The sequence below is a fragment of the Myotis yumanensis genome, unplaced genomic scaffold (assembly GCF_028538775.1).
Source record: "Myotis yumanensis isolate MYYU_CA2020_CCGP unplaced genomic scaffold, mMyoYum1.0.hap1 SCAF_18, whole genome shotgun sequence".
NCBI lineage: Eukaryota > Metazoa > Chordata > Mammalia > Chiroptera > Vespertilionidae > Myotis > Myotis yumanensis.
The window spans coordinates 26,760,099-26,787,634 of NW_027223769.1; the positions used below are offsets into that span (position 1 = coordinate 26,760,099).

The 27,536-nt window shown below is 39.7% G+C and overlaps 1 protein-coding gene and 1 pseudogene across 1 annotated transcript; one reads left to right on the forward strand and one right to left on the reverse strand.

The window, feature by feature from the left end:
• Nucleotides 1–329: 329 nt before the first annotated feature.
• CYB5B (cytochrome b5 type B) lies at nucleotides 330–26,151 on the reverse strand. The gene is made up of 5 exons (XM_070397891.1): nucleotides 25,895–26,151; nucleotides 15,350–15,478; nucleotides 14,833–14,862; nucleotides 5,247–5,275; nucleotides 330–3,926 (listed from the first exon to the last, which is right to left on the reverse strand). The coding sequence occupies exons 1-5, from the start codon at nucleotides 26,054–26,056 to the stop codon at nucleotides 3,833–3,835; spliced, it is 444 nt and encodes a 147-aa protein (XP_070253992.1). The 5' UTR covers nucleotides 26,057–26,151; the 3' UTR covers nucleotides 330–3,832.
• On the forward strand, nucleotides 15,615–18,438 carry LOC138997282 (ER membrane protein complex subunit 3 pseudogene; annotated as a pseudogene).
• Nucleotides 26,152–27,536: the final 1,385 nt, after the last annotated feature.

Below are 27,536 nucleotides of genomic sequence, written 5' to 3' on the forward strand. Positions count from 1 at the left end.
TTGCAGACGGGTTCAGTAGAAACAGAACTCCGAACGTATCTACCTGGTGGTCCCTTTCCATCCATCAATACAGCAAGTATTGATCTTTGCCTCCTGAGTATCAAACGAGCCACTCACTTCAAGGAAAGAGCTGCAGCAGGAATCCTGAGCTGCAGCATAGGATTCCCCACCGCATGACACTAAACACAGCATTAGCACAGAAACGGGTGACTTTCATGCTTCTCAAATTATTTTCTTCTAGAACACCTGAAGATCACAAAGCCAACACTTCCACTTTTAAAAAAGAGTTGTGTGTGCGTGTTTTTTTAAATAACCGTAGTCAGGGCAAGAAAAGGCAAACAGTATCTTTATTGTGTGTAGCCCTAACAAACATTCACTGTGTGCACATTCCAGCAGAGAAAGACAAAGATCTTTGTTCAAAATATGTTGAAATAAAATAGGTAAACAAACTCCATTATTGAATACACAAAAGGAATGTTAAATATTACTCGTTCACAGTCGAGGGCGAAGTAAAAAGGAAGTCAAATAATCATAACGATGTTTTGTCAAAATAGCAAATGTAGAATATAGATGCAGGCAAAGAGCAGCTCCTAAAACTCAGGAGTGAGAGGCTAGACGTAGGGTAGGTGACTTAAACACCACTCTGCTTCTTGGAACTTCCCTCTGAAATCACCCCAAATTCCAAACCGGGCTCTTTCAGAGCACAACAGCCCAATGTGACCAAACTCCCCATTACTTTTGTGATATCTGGCAACTGAATGAGATGGTTTAAAAGGAATCAATTTCTCGCTGAGACAAGACATGTCTGGACCCATTTCTCCTGGGTAAGGAGTAATAAACATTAACATTCTGCATTTTAATCTCCTAAAATGGAATTTAACCAGATAGCTATCACTGGAGATTTTAAGCACGAGATACCATGGGTAATGTTATACCTGGCCTGTAAAAAGCATTTTTCATTGCTCCCCATCAGAACTAAATGACTATTAAACTCACCAATGTTCTTCTTTCACAACATACACATTTATGACTGTTCAGAGAACTTTATAGATTCAAATTATAGGTTCTAATGGGGTTTTGTTTCTGCTTAAATACTCAAGAATTAGACACAATATTTCTTGTCTTTACAAATGTAGAAGTTATGTTGAAACCAAAATTCTTAAGAGTCAGGGGGCCAGGAAATTTTGGAGACCTGGGACATCCCTAATTCGGTGGCACAATTTTCCCCTCATCTGCTTTCTGTGATCCCCAGCCATTACGTGTACAGTATGGTGCGCAGCTGCAGCTCATCGTCCTTGGGAATAAACAACCAAACAGCCGAGGCCAGTTCCAGGGGGCACGGCCAGCCAACAGGGGCAGGCCCCACTTGCTCCAGAGAGGTTTTCATGGCCTACCAATGTTGAGACTATTTCGAGAATTCGAGTCTACCTCTTAAAACAAAAGTCCTTTTTGATGGATTTGGCTAACATACTGTATTACTTTATTGTTTAGAAAAACCTCTGCAAACTCTCACACAAACTCCACCTTTCACTTCAGCTGTTTATGTAGGCAGAAGAAGAATAGTAAATGGGCCCAAAAGTATGTTTTTTATAATATAAAGTGACATCATATCAGCAGTTCAAAAGCAGTCCTGGGTATTGGATGAATTTCATAGATGGTAGAGACAAAGTCTGAAAATCTTTTCCTCTGGCTCTGAGTCCAGATATAAACAGGAAAAGACAACCAATATGAAATAGAAAAACATACCTTTTGCATTGGTGTTTACCCTAAAATATCAAAAGCACCAATTTTCTTAAGACTATCATTTTTTAATGTTTCTTACAAACCAGATGTTTTTCATTCACTTTTGGAGACTACCAACACACTTTTGATTGATCCAAGTTATCTTCCGGTTTAGTTTTAGCTCGAATGTTCCCTTTCCAACTCCTCAATACTCCTTTGTTCTTTACTTCTATCCCAATATAGTCCCGTGCAATCATCCAACTTATACCAATTATATACCAATTCTTATTCAAGGCAACCCTTCCTTGCCTTCAAATGAAGGAGCATCAGTAGTTCCAACACTTTTGCTACATAATAAATAAAGATTTTTTTTAATAAATTGTCTTAAAGAGGCATCTTATAATACATACAAAACATTTTCTAACGATAGAAGCTTGACTATTATCATAAAAGAAATATAAAAGTCAGCCAGAAATCCCAAGACATTACTCGATAGTGTCATATCCAAATGTGCAAAATTGGGTAATATTATTTTAATGAATTCCGATTCAGTCAATTGCTAAATCACAGGATACAAGACCTGGGTTGAACTTTTTCTTAAATAGTTTGCATGGGCAGACACTATGCTGGGCAGTTTCCTGTCTTGTCAAATCCCTGGCAAGCAGGAAGCAGGAGGAGGTACTGAGCAGGGCCCATGGTTCTTCTTGAACTGCGCTGCTCCCTGCTGCATATGACAATGGCTCAGCAGCAGACGGGTAATCCTCAAACGATGGGGAGAAAAATCACCACAAGCAGTGGCTGGCAGGAAACAGTGTGCTGTCTCCTCAGGTGTTTCCACCGGGAAAAAAACATGTAAAGGCAAATATGCCAAAGAAATCCCTGAACCAACGAGAAACAATAACACAATTCTCGGTAATAATCTACTCTTCATGAAACACTCATCTGAGGAAAAAAAAAAAAAAAAAGCCTACCAGTTTTTAAATTCTAAATGGAAAAACAACAAAACCACAAATTGCAGTCATGGAGGTAAAATGCAGATGAAATGGAAAACATTCTTTTGTCACTATCTCCCCCTTTCAACTGGACGTTATTTCACTGGGCAAACAGAAGATCATATACTGTACCTTTGATCAATTTGGAGTCTCTTACTTTCATTAAAACAGGAAATAAAAAATTTGCTAATCAATACACCAAAAATCAGCAAAAATTCCTGGTAAAGCTCTACAGAGATAATTACAAATTTGTATTTTACCAATAAAGATGGTTGAGGGAAAGGAAAAATAAGAAAGGTGGCTAGAAACTGGTGCCAAACCAAAGTAAAGGATGAAGTCTGGTGCTTTTTCTAAACTCCTGTCCTACAGTAGCGTTTTTCAATACTTTTCAGAGAGAAGATTGCTATGAATTCGCCCTATCACTCCAATCCATCTCTCTCTTTCCCTGTTTCTCTCCACTCCAAAAAATGAAAGGGAAGGAAGCATAATTCTGTTCAGGACCACATAGTGGACAAGACGGTGGCAAGAGCTACCTGCTGAACTAGCTCGGGAGGGAGGGAGATGATCACATGGCTCTTTTTAGTTTTAACAAATATGAACAAGGACCAAGGTCATTTGGCAGTTGTGTTTTAAGTTATAAATGCACAACTTACTTCATGAATTAAACTCCTTTTGACAAACAATGAAATAAAGTCAAATTTTAAAATAACAATATTTACGTAAAAGAAAAATGGAAAAAGAAAAGCTTCAAAAGTAGAGTATGCTAATGTGCAAAGTACTGGAAAGCAGGCATTTTTACCAAAGGGCAATGTCGCTAGGGCACATGGACTGCAGTTATTAACAGAAAACAATGAAATATAAAGATGCTCGTGAAAACCAGTGAAGACAGGAAACGTTGGCCAGGACACCGAACAGTGAGCAGGTGCTTCGGGAGTAAGGCTCTGAGGAAGGAGGACCCTGTCCCCAGCTCTGCGGTGGATGCACAGCCAACCGTCTGGGCTCCGGGGGGGAGAATACAACTGGAAGGATTTGAGAACAGGGCACCGCTGCAGCCTCCAAATAAGTCTCTAGCTTCCACTCCCAAGTGGATCTGCTTTCCAGACTTCGACAAGGCCTCCTCAGGAGGATTTGCTTTCTGACGGGTAGTAGTAACGGTACAGGAAACCTAAGAGAATGGCGCCTATGATGGGGAAAATCCAGTATGACCAGCAACTAGAAGTTGGGGGGAAAAGCAACAACATCATGAACATTTTACACCAAACATTCACTATCTTTCAACATTCACATTTTAATATTTAAATGAGCAAAAGAGTTCTGATTTACTTTGGGAATTTTAACTGCTTTTATCACACAGTAGTTGGAGAAGAACAAATATCTGGGTTCTGTTTTTACAAAGTTATATAATGGCTCTTTGGGGTTATGGGATTATGGTAGTTTAAATTTTTCTTCTTTGTGCTTTGTTTTTTCCATATTCTACATTTAACGCTTTAAAACAGAAAAAAAAGCCACCATTTTATATGTATATAATTACAAATTTAGAAGCATTAACATCTAATACAACTATTGGCAATAACTGCCTCACATGTAAATTTAATCCTCACAATCCTATGAAATAGGTTCTACTATTAGTCTCATTTTCACATAGGAAATACAAGTTTGCACCCAAAATCACAGAGTGAAGTTAGTAAAGCAGTCTGATTCCAAACCCATCCTATTAATTTCTAGTTAAGTTTGGACACTAATAAATCTGAACACACACACACACACACACACACACACACACTTTGGACACTAATAATTACAAAACACACATGCACACACACTGAACATGTTACTAGTTCTAATAAAGTCATATAAGAGATTTTCCTTAGGGGTTTCAGAACAGTCATATTCTCCTTAAAATAATTCTTCTCTAATAGAGCTTATTAGCTCTGCTGGTTTAAAGGTGTAATTCCATGACCCAAATGACCTGGCTGCCTGTCTACTTAAGACATATGCAGTTTTGGTATTAAAGATTTTGTAGCCGATAAAACCAGCTTAGGTTCAATAATAAAAAGTATTCTCTTTGCCTAAACATGCCTAGCACTTTGTACATTTAAGTATGGCAAAAGCTGCTCTGGACAAGGTTAACATATAAACCAGGTAGCTTTGTTTTAAAAAAAACAAAGAGTGACTGGGAGGATTAAGTGACTTTACGTTTTAAGTGGAAGTTGCACAGCTCAGCTGAGCTGCAGAGACTGGGCTTGACTCAATAGTAGTTACTTGTCCACACACACAGCCTCTTACTGAGTGTGGTTCCAACTTGATCTAAAAATTACTCAAGGCTTCTTTTGAGATTACTCAAAATGATTAAGACTGTAAAAATTAATTTTGCTAATGCTAAGGAACTTCTGAATGTGCAATAATTTTGGCCAAAAGAAGAATTAACTGTCAAACAGTATTCTTTGGTTACGTCATACATGTAGATTTATGGGAGAACCTCTTGCCAGACATTATATTGAGCAGAATGAAGTGAATTAAAGGGATACTAACCTTCTGCATGTATCATTTTTCGAAGGGTCCTGAAGAAGATGCATATTCAAAAATGACAAAACAAAAAGAATGAAGATTAACAGAGTACATAAATCTTCTTGAATAACTATATGAACTCTGTAGCTAATAACAGAACTTCACCTTTCATGCAATTTGATGTCTACAAATCTATATGCGATGGGAGTACTGGGAATTTTATTTCTGATAATATACTGGTATTCCTTAGTGAAGAACCATTAATGAAAGCATAAAGAAATGACCTAAACATTCTTTAGATGAAAAAAAAATGCTACTGATAAAATTATATTGAAATGGACCAATTTGTAGTCACAGCGATACATTTGGTTTAGTAGGGCTTGCCACTGGCAGTAACTACGATTAAATATTCTGAAAACATATTTTAAAAATAAAGTGTTGTCTTGTGATATATAAATTAACTGTGAAATGCTCTATAGCATGGAGTTGACTGTTTTGTGGCTTACAGAAATGAACTGCCTTACTCTCTGAAATCATAATAATTATGATTAGAGACCTTAGGGCTTATTTCATAATGAAAAGGGGAAGAATAAAGTAAATGGAAAGAAAATATCAAAATAACCTTAAAAACAAAATTTTGACAACAAAAAGAAATGAAGTACACTTCATACTACTAGTACAGCATGGATGAACCTTGAGAACATTATGCTAAGCGAAAGAAGCCAGATACAAAAGACCACATATTATATAAGTCCGTTGGTATGAAATGTTCAAAATAAACAAATTTAGAGGCAGAGAGCAGATCACCAGTTTCCTAGGGCTCAGGGGAAGAAGAGTTGGAGAAAAATTGAAAATGACTGCTAATGGTTTAGGGTTTCTTTTTGGAATGATGAAAATGTTCCAAAATAGACTGTGATTATGGTTGCTGAAAACCCTTAAAAACAAAATTCTGGTGAATTGGATGGGATCCGAATTATCTATATAATAAAAGCCTAAGCAACCATTACAGCAGAATGTCAGTTGGACATCCCACAGGGTCCCGGACAGCGAGAGGGTGCAGGACAGCAAGAGGGTGCAGGCCGGGCTGAGGGAACCAGCCCGCCCCTCCCCCCCGCAGCCTCTAGTATCTTAATAAAGCTGTAAATAATTTTTTTAAATTCAATTTAAGTAAATATCAAATAAAGTTATTGATTCTATTAATTAACTGTATACTACAAAAGACCCTCTTACTGCCAGAGGACAATAACCCACTAGTATAGGCTACTGCTGCCCAAAATATCATCTTTGCCAATATGTAGAAACACTCCAGGGTGTGAAGACAGAATATTAACTCTGCTTAACCCCCATATCAGTATTCTCCCAGGATTTTCAAAAATCCTACATACTGGCCTAGATACTTTAGAGCAGACCATGAAATGAGTTTTAATTTCATATATCCAAGACACTGTCATGCAAATGAATACATGCCCCAAACCTGAAAGAAATTAGCCTATAGGCAAGTAAAATTTCCAATAAAAATTTTTAGATAAACTATATTAATATACTACTACACTTCACTAAGACCTTGATGATTACAGTTATCTGAGTCATATCTACTAGAATAGAACAAATTGGGCTAATTAAAACATGTCACAGATCAACTTTTGAGAAATACAACAAATGTTTTACAAATTTGGAAGGTAGTGTTAGTGATGATGGTGTGTGGACCAAGTTAATTTGTAATGTTGCCTTTTAAAAATCTTCCACTATAGCAGTCAAGAAATAATTAAATTCCATCAAGAAAATGTCCATGGTCTTTTATGCTTTATCCACATATAAACCAATGATTTGTAAAACAAAAATTATGGAGTTAGTATATATATTTTTTTAATGGGATGATTTTCAAGGTTTACATGACAGCACTACGGAGTAATAGATGTATTATGATGTTTAATCTGCAACACATTAAAAGCCATATATAGCCGAACCGGTTTGGCTCAGTGGATAGAGTGTCGGCCTGCGGACTGAAGGGTCCCAGGTTCGATTCCGGTCAAGGGCATGTATCTTGGTTGCGGGCACATCCCCACTGGGAGGCGTGCAGGAGGCAGCTGATCAATCTCTCTCATCGATGTTTCTAACTCTCTATCCCTCTCTCTTCTTCTCTGTAAAAAATCAATAAAATATATTAAAAATAAATAAATAAATAAAAGCCGTATATATAATTCATATAGATGGATTCTCTAGATTTCAATGCTTTTAGCCTCTTTTATAACCAAAACCTTATATGTGTGCTAACTAGAGTGAGTCTTAGTGTAGTAAACAAACAGAGAAAAGAGAAAGAGAACCAAACCATAATGCTGAAATTGTAAGTTTCTAATATGCAATAATCAAATTTTAAATGTAGATGTTTTTTAACTAAATATTTCAACCCCTGTTTGAAAATCAATCCATCCCGCCCTGGCTGGGTGGTTCAGTTGGTTAGAGTGCTGTCCCTATATGCCACGGTTGTGGGTTTGCTCTCCAGTCAGAGCATATAAGAATCAAGCAATTAATGCATAAATAAGTGGTACAACAAAATGAAGTCTCTCTCTCTAAAAATCAATCAATATATAATTAAAAAAAAAAAAAAAAAAAAGATCAACCCTTCCCTGGAGTCAAAAAGACCAACTTTCCTAACATTAGAGAAAAGAGAAAGAGGCATATTTTCTCTTTAAGATACTGACAGCCAAGTAAATGCCAAACTACAGTGACTCCACTTTTAATCAACTATAATGAAAGAGTTATTTAAGACACTGCTCTTAGTTAGCCAAGTACCTCAGCCAAGTTTGGAAAAGTGACAAAATAAGTTATTTTTAAATTTACAAATTTTTTTTTTTTTTAAAAAAAGAAGGTTCTATTAACACAAAACCTTCCCTCACCTCCACCCTTCTGGCTTTCTATACAGTTTCCCAATTCTCATTTCCACTCCAAAGCTCTGTGCTGAATCTAAGGAATGTTTAAGTAAAATTCCTACAGTTTATGACTGACTTTAATTTATCCCTTTGGGTGTTCTGGCTGGTTATGTTCTTGCCCACATTTTCATTTACACGCAAGATCTTTGGAAAAGAGAACAGTGACTACTCTGGATCTGGCATGGAAAGTAGTAATTGCAGTACTATATGATTTTAGTTACAAGAGAACAGATCAAATCCAAAGTTCTAGCCAAAGACTTACTAAGTAATTAATATGCATGTTTTTTTTATTCTCCAAGGAGTTTGGAATATACTTCCAAACAACCAAACTGCTTTAAGTCTACTCTGATTTTAGTTCAAAATGAACAGAAATTAACATGGGAGAAGAACACATGCTTAAAAAGTGGTGTTCTGTCACCATAGGTAACGATGTGAATTATGATTATAATGCATTAAAATATACAGAAGGGGCATTATAAGTGTATCTTTAGCCTAAATAGTTTACATTCAGACTTTCAAGGGTTTAAATAAAAAAGAAATATATTATAATATATACAAGAAGTTAATGTTTTAATTCCTCAATTGGGTGTTTGCTATTCCAAGAGGATTCTAAGTATTTAAAATTAGAAGTGGATTTTAAGCCACAGGACACCTTCAGCAAATTTAATGAGTGTTTGGGTGGTCTGGTAGTTTTTACAGCTTTTTATTTAGAACACATTGGTATCTATGTGGCCAGTACCTATGAAAAACAACTCGGGAACTTTTGGCCTCGGACACGACTGGAGAGGACTTTTCCTCCTTAATACAATGGACTTTTACCATGAGCTATCACTATATGAATTTTAGTATTAGGTTCATCTTACAACGTAAAAAGTTTAAGTACTGAAAGTACATGATTTCAACATTTTAATCCCAACAATGACACAGAAATGTGGAATGGATCTTGAGGACAGCCTTCTCATGAAGGTTCTAATCCTATATAATAAAAGGCTAATATGCAAATCGACTGAACGGTGGAAAGACCAGTCGTTATGACACGCACTAACCACCAGGGGGCAGATGCTCAACACAGGAGCTGCTCCCTGGTGGTCAGTGCGCTCCCACAGCAGGAGAGCCGCTCAGCCAGAATCCGGGCTCACGGCTGGCGAGCACAGCAGTGGTGGTGGGAGCCTCTCCCGCCTCCATGGCAGCACTAAGGATGTCTGACTGATGGCTTAGGCCCGCTCCCCTCTGGGGAACGGGCCTAAGCCATCAGTCAGACATTCCCCGAGGGCTCCTGGACTGTGAGAGGGCACAGGCCGGGCTGAGGGCCCCCCCACCTGAGTGCACAAATTTCATGCACCAGGCTTCTAGTGTACTAAAATTTCTTTCTGGATGAGAATACGGTTTAACAATTACTGTCTTCAGAGCATATATCACTAGAGTCAGCCCAGTCAAGGAAAAAATATTTCCCTGTCAATAGGGGCAAAATTCAAGGATGAAAAACATCCTCTAAAACAGATTTCTACACAACTCTCTCAAGAACCCATTGTGATACAATATATATGACATTACTGAAAAATTAAAATTAAAACACTCATAGAATGATTCCTACAGAGACCTAAGAGGGAAAAAATTGTTATAACATTGGAGGGCTGATTTAAAATGAATGTTACCTTGTCTTCTAACACCTTGTTTTGCAAAACTACGTATCATTTCTAAATAGAAGGCTACAAGAAGACATTAATCCTGGAGATCCCTCAGCAAAGGGTATTTGGTCTTTCAAGAGTGATTTTGCCATTACATTCTATGATTTATTTCAAAAGATTATGTACAAAATACAAATGTTAGACAAAAACAGGAACAAAGTAACCTGACAAAATTCTTTGGTAAATGGCAATCACTACTCATGTACAGGACTTCTACCTCCCCATTAGGTTGTAAGTATGATAGGAATATTCAAGAATTCTTAAAAGGAAAATTTTAATGTAACGTAACCAATAACTACATTACATAAGCAATGTATCCTTTTCTCCCATAAGAGAAGGTAAACTGCCGAAGCTGGTTTGGCTCAGTGGATAGAGCTTCAGCCTGCGGACTGCAGGTCCCAGGTTTGATTCCGGTCAAGGGCATGTACCTTGGTTGCGGGCATATCCCCAGTAGGAGATGTGCAGGAGGCAGCTGATCGATGTTTCTCTCTCATCGATATTTCTAACTCTCTATCTCTCTCCCTTCCTCTCTGTAAAAAAATCAATAAAATATATTAAAAAAAGAAAAAAAAAGAATTAGTCTCAAAAAAAAAAAGAGAAGATAAACTGTTATATATGGATAATATGTTATGTATGTGTAATAGAAAACTGTATGCATAACACAAGTAAGTAGCATCTGGGAGAAAAAAATGTATATGACTTTAAACCCAATGTGTGGATTGCTTCTAGTATTATGTGAAATTTACTGGATTTCAAAAGTGAAACTTAAGTTTAAAAATTAATTTTAAAAATCTTTTTAAAAATGTTTAAGTCTCTATGGAGACAATCTTGTTTTTTTTTTAAAAAAAACAGCTCAAATCCTGTTATAGCAAATGTCATTTCATTAAAACTTTGGTCTATGAAATACTAAATATCTATTTAAAAGAATGAGGAAGGAAAAAAAATTTTTTTAAATAAAAGAAAAAAATGAAAGAATGAGGAAGATCTTTATGAACTGATAAGGAACAATCACTAATATAAAAATGTTTAAGTAAAAAGAAGCAAGGTGCCCTAACCAGTTTGGCTCAGTGGATAGAGCGTAGGCCTGCGGACTCAAGGGTCCCGGGTTCGATTCCGGTCAAGAGCATGTACCTTGGTTGTGGGCACATCCCCAGTAGGGGTGTGCAGGAGGCAGCTGATCAATGCTTTTCTCTCATCGATGTTTCTAACTCTCTATCCCTCTCCCTTCCTCTCTGTAAAAAAATCAATAAAATATATTTAAAAAAAAAAAAAGCAGCAGCAAGGTGCAGAATAGTATTATGAGATTTTTTTTAAGGAAGCAATAGCTGCTCTATCTATCAATCGAACAATCTATCCACCCATCCATCTATCCATCAACCTATTTATACTTATGTGTGCACAGAATCTCTCTGGAAAAGTAAACAGGAAAATGGTTGGGGACCAGAGGGAATCACTTTGGTCAAGTTATTGGGTCTCGTCATTGTAATGAGATTTGACTAGTGAAGTAGGTGAACTGTCAAGTAGGTAATATCTGTTGAATAAATGAGACATGGTAGCTGCTTTTTTGGTCAGGAGAGCATATGCATGTACTTTAATCTCCTGAACTGATGGCAGTGATAAAACAGCTAATCAATAAGTAAATGCATACTCAAAAGAGAGATTTCGTGGACCACAAGGTGTCTAGATTACGTGCAGTACAGTCAGCAGGCAGGCAAACTGGTACAGAAAACACTAAGTCTGTTTCCAAGACAAGTTTTCATAACCAAAAGCAGATCAGAAAAATGTTAAGTCAAATATGAATAGAAGGTCGATGGCTCTCAGCATGGGGACTGATCCAGTAAGGGAGAGTCACAGAGACAAAGAGGTTTTTTAACTAGCTAATTATCTTTGACTGAAGCAAGTAAAAAAAATTATCTATTGCCAGATCTGTTTTCTAAGATTTTCAGTTTTAGTATTTCAGGGCCTTGAACCTCAGGCATTATAATCTCAAAAGAAAACAATGATAACCATCAATTATTTACCTGCAAAAACAGTATGAAAGGTAGTTTCAAAAAATCTGGGGAAAGGTTCCTGATTTATACTCTGAAATAGCAATGTTTGGGTGTTTTTTGTTGTCTTTTGTTACTGAGGGGTGGAGAGGAGTTTCAGACAGGAAAGATATATGGAGCTGTGGAAGGAAAGGTAGAGAAATAAAGGAAGGGAGAAGAAGTAAAATAAGAACTATCCCATAAGGCAGGCTTTTTAAAAAATGGCTTATTTATAGAGGTTCAGAAACTCTTAACCAAAAGAAAGTATTAATAAAATTAACATTGCATCTATATCTTCATGATGAATATTTAAACTGGGACAAAAAATTTTTTTAAAGAGACACCTACATCCTAGACACCGAAGTGCCTATTTAAAACCTCTGTAAGAAATAAATCTGAGGGACCAAGAATTTCTTCCTGGGCCTGAAATCAGGTTAAACTACAGCTCTATGACAACCTATGTAGGTGGTCTTGAAAATTTCCCAAAAGGCTTTTCTGCTCGCCTGACTGCTGAAGTACAGCAGTGTGACTGGAACCACTCAACGGCCAGACTCCCTTCTTAATGGAGACTGTCCTTTGGGTATAACATTCAGGAGGAAAACAGATTCTTGAAAACATTGCCTTTAATCAGTTTAACCCAGGCAGGAGCCAAACTACATTTGGAGACTTTTAAATTATTACAGAATTTGGTGAGCTGAAAGGGTTTCTTTTTCTATATTTATTACAAAAGGTTCCAAGCCTCAACAGTTTTAATTTAACTGAAACATCTCTCCTTAATTCTTTGACCTATAGAAGGCAGACAGTGCTTTTCACAGAAGAGAATTAATAAAAGTTCCCCATGTTTCCTAATAAAAGACCAACATATCATTCAGCAAAAAATCTGGTGCTTGGCTACCTGGGTTACTTTAAAGGCAAATGCCAAAGTCCTACCTCCAGAGATGATGAATCAGTAGTAACGGAAGCCCAGGAAATATACATTTCAGAAAACATGCCAAAGGATCCAATAGAGGTGGCACGAAGAGCAGAATTTGAAAATCACCACTCTCCATTCCTATTACTACATACTGTATTACCAAGAAAGGAAAACAGCAACAAGAAGCAATTTGTAGACTTCTAGACATTATTAATTCCAAAAATGTTTTCCCATTTTTTAAAAAATTTATTGATTGATTTTAGGGGAAGAGGGAGAGAGAAAAACACGGATTTGTTGTTTCACTTATTCATTCACTGTTTGATTCTTGTATGTGCACTGACCAAGGATTGAACCCGCGTTATTGGGGTGATGCTCTAACCAACTGAGCTACCAGGCCAGGGCCTCTATTGTTTTCATAGAAAGGGTGCTTTCATGGTTCCTGTGCAGAAGTGAATCACGGCTCCCAGATACAAGGTGCATCTCTTGTACAAATGGATTATCCCTTGAATCAAATGTTGACCTCTGAGAGCAATGTTTCCCCGACACAGTCAATAAACAAAACCAGGCTAGTTCAAATTTTCTCTTTTTTTTAATCCTCATCCAAGGATATTTTTTTTTAATGTATTTTATTGATTTTTTACAGAGAGGAAGGGAGAGAGAGAGTTAGAAACATCAATGAGAGAGAAACATCGATCAGCTGCCTCCTGCACACCTCCCACTGGGGATGTGCCCGCAACCCAGGTACATGCCCTTGACCGGAATCGAACCTGGGACCTTTCAGTCTGCAGGCTGACGCTCTATCCACTGAGCCAAACCGGTTTCGGCCCAAGGATATTTTTTATTGATTTTAGAAAGAGAGGAAAGGAGAGAGAAACATGGGTTGGTTGCCTACCACAACTTAGGTATGTGCCCTGACCAGGAATCGAACCCCAAACCTTTTGGTGTATGGGACGATGCTCCAACCAACTGAGCCACTCGGCCAGAGGCAAATTTGTTCTGAATTAGAAAAGTGAGGATTCAAGAATGGATGGTATATGTGTTAGGAGGGGAGGACAAACAAACCAACAGTGCTCACAAAGCATTTAAAGAACCATTTCATCCCCCTTCATAAACAATTCAACAGTTCAGAGTAGCAGAGGATAGCAAGACAGAGAGTTAATTTACACACTCTAATTGCAGGGCAACAGATGGCAGACATTGTCAAGCAATCTCGGGTTGAAAGAATTCTTGTGTCTAGGCCAACTTGAACTGCTGTGTCAAACATGTTCAATAATTCCAGCTCAATGAGGAAAGGGAAGGAACAAGGTAGAAGGGGGGAAAGGAGAAGGAGCATCACCCCCATGATGTCCTAGGCATCTACTTTTAAACTGCTGTCCCTTTAAATCAGAAGGTAGTGTAATAGCTATCTATCTGATGGACAGAAATCAAGGGAAATTGTGAGGGAGGAAAGGGGGTGAACCACCCAGCTTGTGGGAAGCAAAAAAGGCTTTCCTATTTTCTTCCTGTTACATTATGCAGTGCACATTAAGGTTTCTGCCGTCTCACTGAGTAAATGGGAAGGGTTGGGCCCATCTGATACGACAAGGTAAAAGGATTAAATTTGGGAACTAGGGACAGAAAGGCCTGTTCTAGTCAATTACTTCCATCTATAACGCCTTCTAAGACTTGTAAGAGAAAAATCAACTTTTCAATTCTTTTTCCAATACAGACGCAATTATTATCACCTACACTATTTAATGTAAGACTAATAAATTATTTTCTACAACAGAGCTCATAAACTAATTTCTTTCAAAACCATATAGGGCATGGTGTTAGAGTTTCAATTTTTTAAAAAAATTAAATAGAAACATGAACAAATATTTCCTACTGTTCAAGACTCAGCTATTCTTTTTTCCTGAGATGGTACAGAGTCCAAATTCCTGAAAAATAGGATTTTTGCTTGGGGGAAAAGTAAACACTTCTCTTATTAAGATATTTTTTAAAAAAGCAATTCTATGTGAGTAAGTAGACATATAAACACTTGAAACACAAGAGAAACAGAGGACTTCTTACCTTGCTACCACTTTCAGGTTTAAGGTCATTCTGTTAAAAGAGGAAAACAAATAGTATTTTAAGACATATCCCAACGAATGCTCACATGTGCTTGTTTCTGACCTTGGAACATGGAAACGAATTCCCTGAGAGACATCAGAGTCTGCAGAAGGGTAGGCCTGACCCTGAGCAGATCAAGGTCTCTTGTTAGAATGGTATGGTTTAAAAAGTCCAGTTACCATCTTTAGAAAGGAATTTGCAAGAGCAACCAAACCACTATATTAAGTAGAGATGTTGTTAATTACATTACAAAAATCAGTCAATCGATTAAACAAGGACATCCACAATCAGTTTCCTTAGCTTTTCAGAGATACTACATGTGTCGCTTTACACACAAGACGCTGTATCGTTGCACAGTGAGGCCAGGTGATTCTGGAGAAAATTTAGCCTGATGGCTGGGTTGAATGAATTTCCATTGTTCTGTGGCTGTTCCGGAGCTTTCCTCCCCATAAGCACTCCTAGCCCAGTGGGTTCTTACCGGGTGCACATCACCGATATAGTACTGCTTTAGCATTTCTCTGGCATCAGAGGAGTGGCCTACATCTTCAAAGCTTTCACTTGCATCTGCACCAGCTTGTTCCAGCAGAACCTCTTCTCCACCAGGATGCTACAAGGGAAAGATAGTTACTGAACAGAGGGCTCTCTGAAAAGCAAACCAATAAAAGTTACTTTCCTCTCCCCTCTTTTCCCTTCTCTCCCTTTAATGGAACCAATCAACACTGTATGCCACCTGATAGGATGCAATGGGAAGAACACAGCATTATTTCCATGGTATTTTGGCCAAAAATGCACAATATGAGGAAACCTAGGATAACTGCCAATTGATAGTCTACAAAACAAGTGACCTTTGATCTCCAAAAATATCAAGGTCATGAAAGCTGAGGAAAGACTGAAGAACTGTTCCAGACTGAAGGAGCTAGAGACAAAATAACTGGGAATGTGTGTGCTCCTGGGTAGATTTCTTTTGCCAACATTATTGAGATAGCTACAGAAACCTGAATGGAGACTCTGGGCAAACAAATACATGAAATCCTTTATTCTATTCTTGCAACTTTTCTGTAAGTTTGAAATGGTTTCAAAACAAAAAGTTAAATAAATAAGTAGTAGAAAGTAGATTCTATCTACTACTATAACTTACAAGCTATAGCATGACCCTGGACAAATGAAGAAATTTAGATAGCTTAATTTCCTTATTTGTAAAATGGAGATAATGAGTACCTATCTTAACTACTATTGTATTAAATGAGATAAGGATATGAAATACTTTGTACTCAAGAAGAGAGAGTACAATTTGTATAATGTTATCATCTGTGATTTTAAAAAGCAGATACATATATGTGTGCATATGCATAAAAATTCCCTGGAAACAAGAAGGCGGTAGCTGGGGGACAGGGTGGGAGAAAGACTTTAAACTACAGACCCTTTTGAAATTGTTTCACCTAGTGAAGTATTACCTACTCAGAAAATAAATTTTTAAATGTTTTTATTGATTTATTAGAGAGAGAAGGAAGGAGAGGGAGAGAGAAATATCAATCACTGCCTCCTGCTCATTCCCTGCCAGGAATCCCAGCCTGCAACCTGGACACGTGCCCTGACTGATAATTAAACGGCGACCTTTTAGTGCACAGGACAACACTCAACCAACTGAGCTACACCAGCCAGGACCAGAAAATAAATAATCTTTTAAAAGTTAGATTTGGCACAGTCCCTGACCTAAAGTAAATACTCAATAAACATTTACTTACAACTAGCAAATTATTTGACATATTATCTAAAATTGTATTTTTGAACTCTCAAGTAATGCTGTTAAGTAGTTTCTTTTTATAAACTTTTTGGCAGGACTAATATGATCATCCCTGTCTTAAAGATGAATTCAGCTGAAACATAAATATAAGTGTAACCTCCCAGTCATAGTCACTTGCCTATGAGCTCCCTGATGATAAGAATTACTTCCACTTTGTCTCCTAAAGGTCTCCAGCCAGTGTGTTGTCTCCCATGCCAGTATTTAAGCCTGCTGTTTTAAAGAGTAAATGGGGCCCGATAGATAGCCACCACTCATCTGCTATTACATCTGAAACCTCTCAGCTGTATTAAGCTATTAGCTTTGGAATTGTGTCCCAGTTTAGTCTAAGTACCTAAACTATGAAAGATATTTTTCCTTTATGACATATCCCAACTTATTATGTTGCTTTTCAGAGTAAAAGGATAACAAAACTTATTAGTGGCTTGAAATATTTCAGGGAATGATTAAATTTATGACTTCCTACACAGTTCTTTCTATGACAAAATATTTCATTTTCAACAATCTCTCACCACTTATAAACAAAAAAAATACTACAACAGAAATAAGTACAATGAACATTTTTAGTGTGTAATACTCGTTTTTCCCATACATCCACTCAATCTTTTCAAACATTAGTCCATAAATATTAGTACTTACTATTTTTTTAAGTATGTATTTTTATTGATTTCAGAGAGGAAGGGAGAGGGAGAGATAGAAACATCAATGATGAGAGAGAATCATTGATCGCTGCCTCCTGCACGACCTCTACTGGGGATTGAGCCCCCAACCCGGGCATGTGCACCCCCCTCATTCTTAGATTGATGCTCAACCAGTGAGCCATGCCAGCCGGGTGGTACTATTTTATGTACTAGGCAGTGATAAAGGTTTTTGTGTTTTTACAAAAGTGAATTCATACAGTATATACTGTTCTATAGCCTATTTTTTTTTTTTTCACTGAGGCCAGGGGGTCAGAGTGGTCCAAAAGCCCTACATTTAATAGCTCCCAAATGTGGTCTTAATACAGATGGTTTGAGACACACAAAGATTTCAAGGAATCTCAGGGTGGTCCTGCCCATTGTTATCATCACCTTGTGTGAATGACCCACCCCTGTGTGTCCGCCCTGCAGCAGAGTGATGAGCTCACTCAGAAGCAAGGATCTGACAGTTAAATCCTAATTCAAAGCACAATTAGGTAAAATGGAAATTATATCCCCATGCAGTCCTTCTTCACATGGAAATATTACTTCAACAACCCAGAGGACATATTTTTCAAAAAAATAAAATAATGGGGAAATAGAACCGCCTTCTCCTATGCTCACGGGCATAATGAAAGGGAATTAACAAATGTCCTCCCCATGATTCTTATCTTGGTAAATGGATCAACAAGACATTCTCAAGCTTTGTTACAACCAAAGTCGTATTTCCACTGACCCTATTTTAAGTCTATGCTACTGCAAGGAATCAAACTACTCACATTAACTGCATCCTGGTACTTCTGCTATGTATTTGGGCTTCAGAGCATTTACTCTCTTTGGTTCTGGGCCAAGATAATGACAATGACCAATCAGAAATGACGCAAGAGCAATGTTGGAGCAGCCATGGCCGTGCATGCAGCAGACACCAACAAAATTTTCAAGACAAAGTGGGAAGTTTTGGAGCTAATGGATCACCAGTGGGCACTAGATTATGTCAAAGAGGAACTCATGGTCAAAGATCTCCACTTTGAAAGCATGTTCAAATAGGAATTACAGATCTCTATTTTTTTAAGACCAAGCACGGATTAGCTCTGCTAGGAACTTGGAGTAGCCCTTCACCTTGTACCTTTTGTTTGAGCTGGAGCATCTCAGAATGAAGAGAATGCATGAGCTGGTGAGCATGCAGCAAGGATCCTTCTGGTTTGAGCTGGGCTCGCATTTATGTTTGAAATTAGAGGAAATGAGGATTATGTGCTGGGTGGCATTTAGGAAAAGGACTATTTTTTAAATGCTTTAAAATTTCTTTCTGCCCTAACCGGTTTGGCTCACTGGATAGAGCATCAGCCTGCAGACTGAAGGGTCCCAGGTTCAATTCCAGTCAAGGGCACATGCCCGGAGTTGAGGGCACGATCCCCAGTGCAGGGCGTGCAGGAGGCAGCCGATCAGTGACTCTCTCTCATCACTGATGTTTCTATCTCTCTTTACCCTTCTCCCTTCCTCTTTAAAATCAATAAAAAATGTATTTAAAAAAAATAAATTAAGCCCTAACCGGTTTGGCTCAGTGGATAGAGCGTCGGCCTGTGGACTAAAGGGTCCCAGGTTCGATTCCAGTCAAGGGCATGTACCTTGGTTGCAGGCACATCCCCAGTAGGGGGGTGTGCAGGAGGCAGCTGATCGATGTTTCTCTCTCATCAATGTTTCTAGCTCTCTATCCCTCTCCCTTCCTCTCTGTAAAAAATCAATAAAATATATATTTTTAAAAATAAAAATAAATAAATAAATACATACATAAATATATAAATAAACAAATTTTCTTGCCCTGACCGGTTTGGCTCAGTGGATAGAGCGTCGGCCTTCAGACTCAAGGGTCCCAGGTTCGATTCCGGTCAAGGGCATGTACCTTGGTTTCGGGCACATACCCAGTAGGGGGTGTGCAGGAGGCAGCTGATCGATGTTTCTCTCTCATCGATGTTTCTAACTCTCTATCCTTCTCCATTCCTCTCTGTAAAAAAATCAATAAAATATATATTAAAAAAATTTTTTTTTCAATTATAGTTAATTACCATGTGCAATCAAGCCTGAGTTCTAACCGCAGTAAGCGCTTGTTTTCTTGAGATACAACCCCCCCGCCCCCCGTAAAATGTTTTAGCTGGTATCTTTATAACTTCCTCTACAACAGTAATAACTTTCATTAATGAAAACTTAAAAACTATGGATGAGCAAAACAAATCTCCCTGTGTTGTTCATTTTGCAACGACAGAATGACATAAAGAACAAATGTGTCAAAACTTGACTCAAATGCTCTTTTTCAGAGTGACTACTCAGGGACAGGACAGATTTTGCAAGCCTTCTGTATCTCTTAATACTGAGCAGTGGAAATCGGTGACCCTGAAACACTGCTGGGTTCAAGTACCTTCTAGATGACCAAAGATGGGTTAAACAATGACTGTACTTAATGCCACTAAACAATGAGAGGTTCTTGGTCTGGAGTTCGGAATATATCAAATCCACTGGAAAAAAAAAATCAAATCAATGTACTGTCTATAGCCACTCAACTAAAGATCCAGTTATTCTGGATGAGAGTTTATGTATCATTATAAAAGGGGAGAAAGGGCACCTGGCTGGTATGGCTCAGTGATTGAGCATCAACCCATGAACCAAAAGGTCACCAGTTTGAATCCCAGTTAGGAAATTTTGAAGAGGACTGGGCAGAGAAAGATGATAAACCTGGGTAGGAAACAGGAAGAAATAGTAAAGGTTCATAGGTATTTGCCTTTGGATTAGAAAGAGCCTAGTAGCCTAGCCTGTGTGGCTCAGTGGTTGAGCGTTGACCTATGAACCAGGAGGTCACGGTTTGATTCCCAGTCAGGGCACATGCCCTGGTTGCGGGCTAGATCTTGGTGTGGAGCATGCAGGAGGCAGCCAATCAATGATCTTTCTCATCATTGATGTTTCTATCTCTCTCTCTCTCTCTCTAAAATCAATAAAAAATATATGTAATCTTTAAAAATAAAACAGGGGTGCCACCTACAAAGTCACCACTACCCAAAGTCTGAATTACTTATTTAATGTCCTTCTTCCCCCACTAGACAGTAAGCTCCATTAGAACAGGGAGGACTGTTGTCTTATGTCTAGATTAGAATATGGCTGTATTCTAGAACATAACATGGCACCTGAAACACAGTGAGATCCAGGGAGTACTATGCCCTCTTTCCCTCCCACCTGCCCTCTCTGGTACATGCGCACCGAAGCCCACATACAAAATAAGTAAAAATCAACTTGTTGATCAGGGCCTCTCACCTGGACAGTGTTGGAGGTTAAATGTCACCTCATGTTATTCCTAGTCTTCCCTAAGGGCTGTCACCACTTGGGATTGCTCAAGGAAAGATAGTACTCTTTCTATAGATTTGTTAATTCCACAAGATATGTAAATTGCATTCTTTTGACCAGCCTTGGAGAAATCGAGTAAGAATTGCTATTAGTTAAACTCTGAAGCTTTCAGGAGATATTCTAGGGATGCATCAAAAAGAGCCTGCATTCTCAGTCTTACCGAAGGCAAGCTCACGCTTCGCCCTGCACCACAATTACTTATACACAGATCTCATCCTCCCTTTAAGTCCAAGGCAGCTAATTCACCTTTGAATCTTCACAGCATCTGCTATACTAGTAAGCACTCAAAAGATGCGGCAGGAAAATGTACTTTATTAACAATGAAAATAACCACTAACATTACTGAGCTCTTTATACCAGGTACCATGATAAGTCTGCAGTAATTATCTAAATTAACTGTCCCAACAACAAACCTGTGGAATAGGTACTACTATCTCCAATTTACAGATGGGAGAGGCCTTCACAGAGCTTATTTGCACAAAGTTACACAACTATTAAGTGGTTAAGTAGGAAACGGAACCAGACATAAACCCCAAAGCCAGCACTCTGCCTTTAGAATTCTATTTCATATATACAATTCACCAAAATTCTCTTCAAAGACACTGTTAAGAAAATGAAAAGGCCGAAACCGGTTTGGCTCAGTGGATAGAGCGTCGGCCTCCGGACTGAAGGGTCCCAGGTTCGATTCCGGTCAAGGGCATGTACCTGGGTTGCGGGCACATCCCCAGTGGGGGGTGTGCAGGAGGCAGCTGATCAATGTTTCTCTCTCATCGATGTTTCTGACTCTCTATCTCTCTTCCTTCCTCTCTGTAAAAAATCAATAAAATATATTTAAAAAAAAAAAAAAAAAAGAAAATGAAAAGGCTAAATACAGACTGGAAGAATATATTCGTAATACATATACTGAAAGAACTTGCATCTAGATATATAAAGAACACTTTCAAGTCAATAATGAGAAAACAAACAACCTAATTAAAAAATGGGCAAGACTGAACAGACACCTTACAAAAAGACATACAAATGGCCAATCAGCCCTTAAAGATACTTAACATTAGTCATCAGTGAAATGCAAGTTAAAACCATAATTACATGCCAGGACACACCCATGAAAAGCACGAGAATGTCTAAAAGTAAAATGACAAATACCCGGTGTCAATGATGATGGGGAGAAACTAGAAAACTCATGCACTGCTAGTGGGAATATAAAATGACGTAGCTACTTTGGGGAAAGTTCTCGCAATTGCTTGAAAAGTTAAAACTAAACAAAACATATGACCCTGCAATCTCACTCCTAGACGTTTACCCAAAAGGAATGAAAACATATGTCTACACAAAGATTTGTACATGAAAGGTCATAGCAGCTTTATTCATAATAGCCAAAAAAATGAAAACAACTCAAATGTTAATCAATAGGTTAATAAACAAGTTTTAGAATATTATACGACAAAATAAAAATAAATAGGGACAAATTGCTGACACATAGAATAAAACAGAGATGAATCTCAGATCTATACGCAAAAGAGTGCATACAGTTTTCTAGTATTCTAAATCATCAATGGTTAAATGAGGGCAAACGTTCTACAAATGTTCTATATATTGATTGTGATGATTACACAGGTGAGATTTTTGTCAAAACTCAGTGAACTTTACATATAAAAATCTGTACGTGTCCTAGCCGGTGTGGCTCAGTGGATGGAGCGTTGGCCTGCGAACTGAAGGGTCCCAGGTTCGATTCCGGTCAAGGGCACATGCCCGGGTTGTGGGCTCGAACCCCAGTGGGGGACTTGCAGGAGGCAGCCAATCCATGATTCTCTCTCATCATGGATGTTTCTATCTCTCTCTCCCTCTTCCTTCCTCTCTGAAATCAGTAAAAATATATTTTTAAAAAATCTGTACATTTTATTGTATGTGCATTGGCTCACAACAGAATTCACTTGGGGGGAGGGGCCAAGATAGCAAAATATTACTAACAACCCAAATGTTTCTCAATAGGAGACTGCTTAAATAAATGACGACCCAGACAACAAATTCTGTGAAAAGTAAGAAGTGTTACAGGTATCGATGTGGAAAGATTCCTGATAGGTACAGTTAAGTAAACAAGCAAGGCACAGACAGTGCGTTCAGTACACTACCTTCTGTTTTAAAAAATAAGAGTGGGAGGGACTATTTCACTTTTGCTTACATATGCAAAACAAAAACCTGGAGAAACACAAACAATAGTAGGTAGCTTTAGGCAGATTGGAAGGGTTTTCACTGTATATTTGTATGATTTATTCAAAAATAAAATCAACCTGAGTTCCAGAAGAAAGGTACCTGGCTCTAATTTCTCTACATCCCATTCCCAATCCTTCCAAATTATATTTAAAATGTGAAAGCAGTTGGCTGAAAAACAGACCTAATACCACCATAGCCGGTTTGGCTCAGTGGATAGAACGTCGACCTGCGGCACATGCCCGGGTTGTGGGCTCGAGCCCCAGTAAAGGGTGTGCAATGATACCCTCTCATCATTGATGTTTCTATCTCTCTCTCCCTTTCCCTTCTTCTCTGAAATCAATAAAAATATATTTGAAAAAAAAGAAATAAAATAAAACAGACCTAATACCATAAGTCTTTCCCCTCTTACCTACTAGTAATAAAAACCCTATTCTCCCAGACCTTCAGGCCAAAATCTTTGGTGTCATCCTTGACTCTTTCCTCTCATGTATCATTAAATCCTACTGGCTCTACCATCATAACACATCCAAAATCTGACACTTCTCACCATCAAGCCACCATCTCTTGTCCTGCCTCCTTAATAAACTGGGATCCTCAATTCCACCTTTGCCTTCCTTCAACAGTGCAGTCAGAGTGATACTATTAAACCATCAAGTCACATCATGTCACTCCTCTGCTCTACCGCAAAACAAAAGTCAAAATCCTTTCTAAAACCTGCAAAGTTGATCTGCTATCCCCTGATCCTGATGACATCTATTGCTATCCAGCCACTCTAACCCGCCACACTGTTCCTCAAACACAGAACACACATTCTTCCCTCAAGGCCTCTGAACTTGCTCCCTCTGCCAGGAATGCCCCTCCTGCAGATTTCCACATGGCTGGTTCCGTAACTTCTGCTGGCCTTTGAGTCATCATCGTCTTACTCAAGCCACCTCTCGCCAGCTTACCTAAAATCATCCTCATACCCTCACCCCAACATACACCCATCCTCCTCTTCTCTGCTTCACTTTTCTTCTGAGCACTTACCACTACCTAACATAGCATGCATTTTAGTTATTTACTCTGATTATTGTCCACTTCCCATAGATTGTAATCTCCATGAAAGCATGTGTTTAATTATCCACTGCTGTAGCTTCAGCACTTAGAACAATACCTGGCACATAGCACACACTTGATAAGTATGTGAATAGTAAGTGGATGAATGAATGGGCTTGGAATGAACAAGAAAACAAGAGTAGAGACTACAGAACAGGAAAGTAAAATGGCGAAATGCAGGTAAAGATCTGCAGCTCAAGGTTTAAGAGAAGCCTTGGCACACCTGGGATGTCTCTGGCTCCATCAGCATGTAGTACATCAGGCCCGCAACCACTACTCAAGACTGAATTAAAGTTCCCTACAAGCACTGACTCTTCCTGAGAAACTTGGGGAAAATAAATCCACAAATGGAGAACATTATTACCTACCCATTATGAACGATGCTTTAACAGGTTGCACCCCACAACTGAAACTTATTGTGAGGCACACACCAAAGGACATAGCTAAGGCTAGAATTTTGAAATAATACCATGTAGACAAGAAAAATCTGAATCTGAATACATCCATGTAGACAAGATCTATCTAAACCAGACTCTGCCACCAATCACCTGGCTGACCCAAATCTCTCTGAACCTGTTTCTTGTCCCCCTGTTTAAAAAAAGGCAAAAAACAAAAACGAAAACATCACTACCACCCCAGGCACTCTCAGCTAGTTATTTTGAGGATGAAATAATGGGAAAGTACTTTTGAACACATAAAATGCCATACACCATATAAATGCAAGAAGTGACTAAACTTTATTTTATGTTAACGTATTGGTCACTAGGAAGATTTATTAAAAACAATGTCCTTTGAGGGAAATTTTACGTGTTAAAGGTTTTTATAGGCTTATGAATCAGGATGTAGAGATTTTCCTCCCTAGGCCCCAAATTAATAGAAAAAGTAACTTGTATATTTGCTTCAAAGAACTAATAGAGAGGAACTTTTTTCTCGGTTACATTATGCAAGAATTCCTTGGACATTCATCTATTGCTCAAAATAAAATGGTACAAACCAATATATAACAAAATATGTGTATATCAAAGCCTCAGGGATTGGGGGCCCAGGGAATGACTGCTGCGAAATAGCAAAAGGGAACTCTTGAGAGTGGCGAAAATTGAGGTTGTGATTACATGGGCGAACACATTGTCAAGACTTACTTACCTTTTAAGTGGGCACACTTCATTGAGTGCAAATTACACCCCAATTAAGTTAGTTTAAACAAATAAACCTCTAGGTTTAGGTTGGGGGAAAAAAAATCACTCGGTTGTACCATGATCTCAAAGGGGACTTATGTAATATCTAACAGAACACCTTGAAAACGTAAGAGGATGTCAGAACCTGAGTCAACGGCCAAAGAGAGGTCAACTCAGGACCCTCTGGCCTCAAGGGGAACTCAAGTTAGAAAAAAATGAACGCAGCATAGTGGAGGGAGGGGTGAATCTCAGCTTCTTATCAAGAAAATGAGAAACAAAAAGGGTGTCACTTCAGAAGGCAGAGTGAAAAGAGCGGAGGCAGTGTGCGGCCTTGGGGGTCCTCAGTCTCTCTGGGACTCGGCTGTCCCTTCTGTAAAATGGGGATCACAACGCTGACGTTCACCCAGCACACAGTAGGTGCTCGATACCTGGTAAGCAATGCACGGTATTACCCAAGGCACCAGAATTCAGTGCTGACTGGCCGTGTGTACGTGGATAACCCCCCACCCCGCCCCCGGCTCCCCCCTCAGAGGGTGGTGGTCCCTGGCAAACGCTTTACCGCCCTCAGCCGGACGTCCATTCCCCTCCGACACGCACCCCTGGCGGCCTTTCCTGGCCCGACCACCCCTCACCCCGCAGCTCCAAGGGCCCTCCCGCCTCCCGGGCCCCACCTCGTTAAGGAAGCGGGTGATATCGTAGACTCGCCCGTGGATCACCAGCCAGATCTCCTTCGAGGAGTTGCGCTCCGCTACCTCCTCCAAACGGTAATAGGTGACGGGGGTCTCCACCCCTGGCCCTTTCCCATCGCTGCCGCTCGCTCCCACGGTCGCCATGAGGCCTGAGATAACCTGCTCTACACCACTCCCCGCTTTCCGCCGCTAACTTCCTCCAGGTGGACCCGGCGCTCGGCCCTCCCCGGCTTCCGTAACCGGGACCCACAAGGCCGTCGGAGGGATCCTGGCCACAGCCAATCACGCTTCCGACCACTTCTTGGTATGCTTTCTTTTCACCAATGAAACGAGGGGTTCTGTTTAAAGTCCCGCCCACTCCCCGCCTGTGCCTCAGGACGTAGTCCTGGTTCGAGATCCACTTAACCAATCAGAATCGCCCACCCCCTCCAATCTCGCCCGTGGACTCCGTGATTTGGGGATGGCGCCCAGTGGGGACACGTGACAGGTGTCACTCAGGAGAGGTTTGCCCTGCGCTCGGCGAGCCGGCCCGCAGCGTCCTGAAAGGGTCTCCGTTTTCCCCGTCGCCCTTCCCTTCGCCGTGGGTCCCTCCTGAGTCCCGCTAAGCTCGTCCTCCCGCCTCCCCCCAACCCCCGCCCGCGCGGCCTGCATTCCAGCCTCGGGTTTACGGCTTTGCTTTGCATGAGACCTGCCGAATCCCGCCTGAGTCTCAGTCTCCGCACCAGTAGAATGGGCATGATAATTTATAGAAAGGTGTGGCCGATTCGGTGCGAGAGTATGTCTGCAGAGCTATTGGCACGCGGCGATCAACACATAAGTGAAAAGGCGGGGCTGCTGGCTGGAAGCCTCGGGACTGCCGCACGGGGTAGGGGGTGGAGAATCCCCAGTTTCGGCCGCTGCGAAGAATGATTTTGTTATATGTCAGGTATATCTCAATAAACCTTGAGGCTGGATTGATTTTTAGGCGAATTCTTTGGCGATCAGAACACACCTACGCTGTTTTCGTTTCCGCCTGTTCTAAAATAGAGATTGCCTCAACTGTCACGGGCCAGAGGGCCCCAGCATTTAATAACAAGTTTGGTTAATGTGCAGCGTTATGAGCTGATCATGTTTAACTGCCATTACAGCTGACAAATTGTTCGTGGTGAACTGTTTTCAGCAGGTCACGCTCCCAGGCTCTCCACAGGCCACCCCAACCTGCTGGACCAATGCCATTCGGTTTTACCAGCCTCGTGCACCAGCTGCGGCTCCAAACCCTGTTGGTAATAAGCTCACTTCTGTGGTCACACCGGGCCCCTCCACTTACGACACCCATTTCCTTCCCATGCTACTCACTCTTCAAGCTCCTCCTCAGATCCTCCCTGCACACAGACTCTCCTGCCGTTCTGAGCTTCCGTGACTCCCTCTCCTTGTAGCACCTGAGCAAATTACTATTCCAGGAAACCCTCTGCATCTAAAATCTTACCTTCCCACATTTACCTCCCTCCGTAGCATGAAAACTATGAGCGCGAGCCCGAATGATTCTTAGGACATTCCACAAGCTCTCGCTCCAAATATTTGCATTCATTTCAGAAGTATTTACTGAACAACTTACTGGGTCACAAATGCTGTGATAAACTCTAGG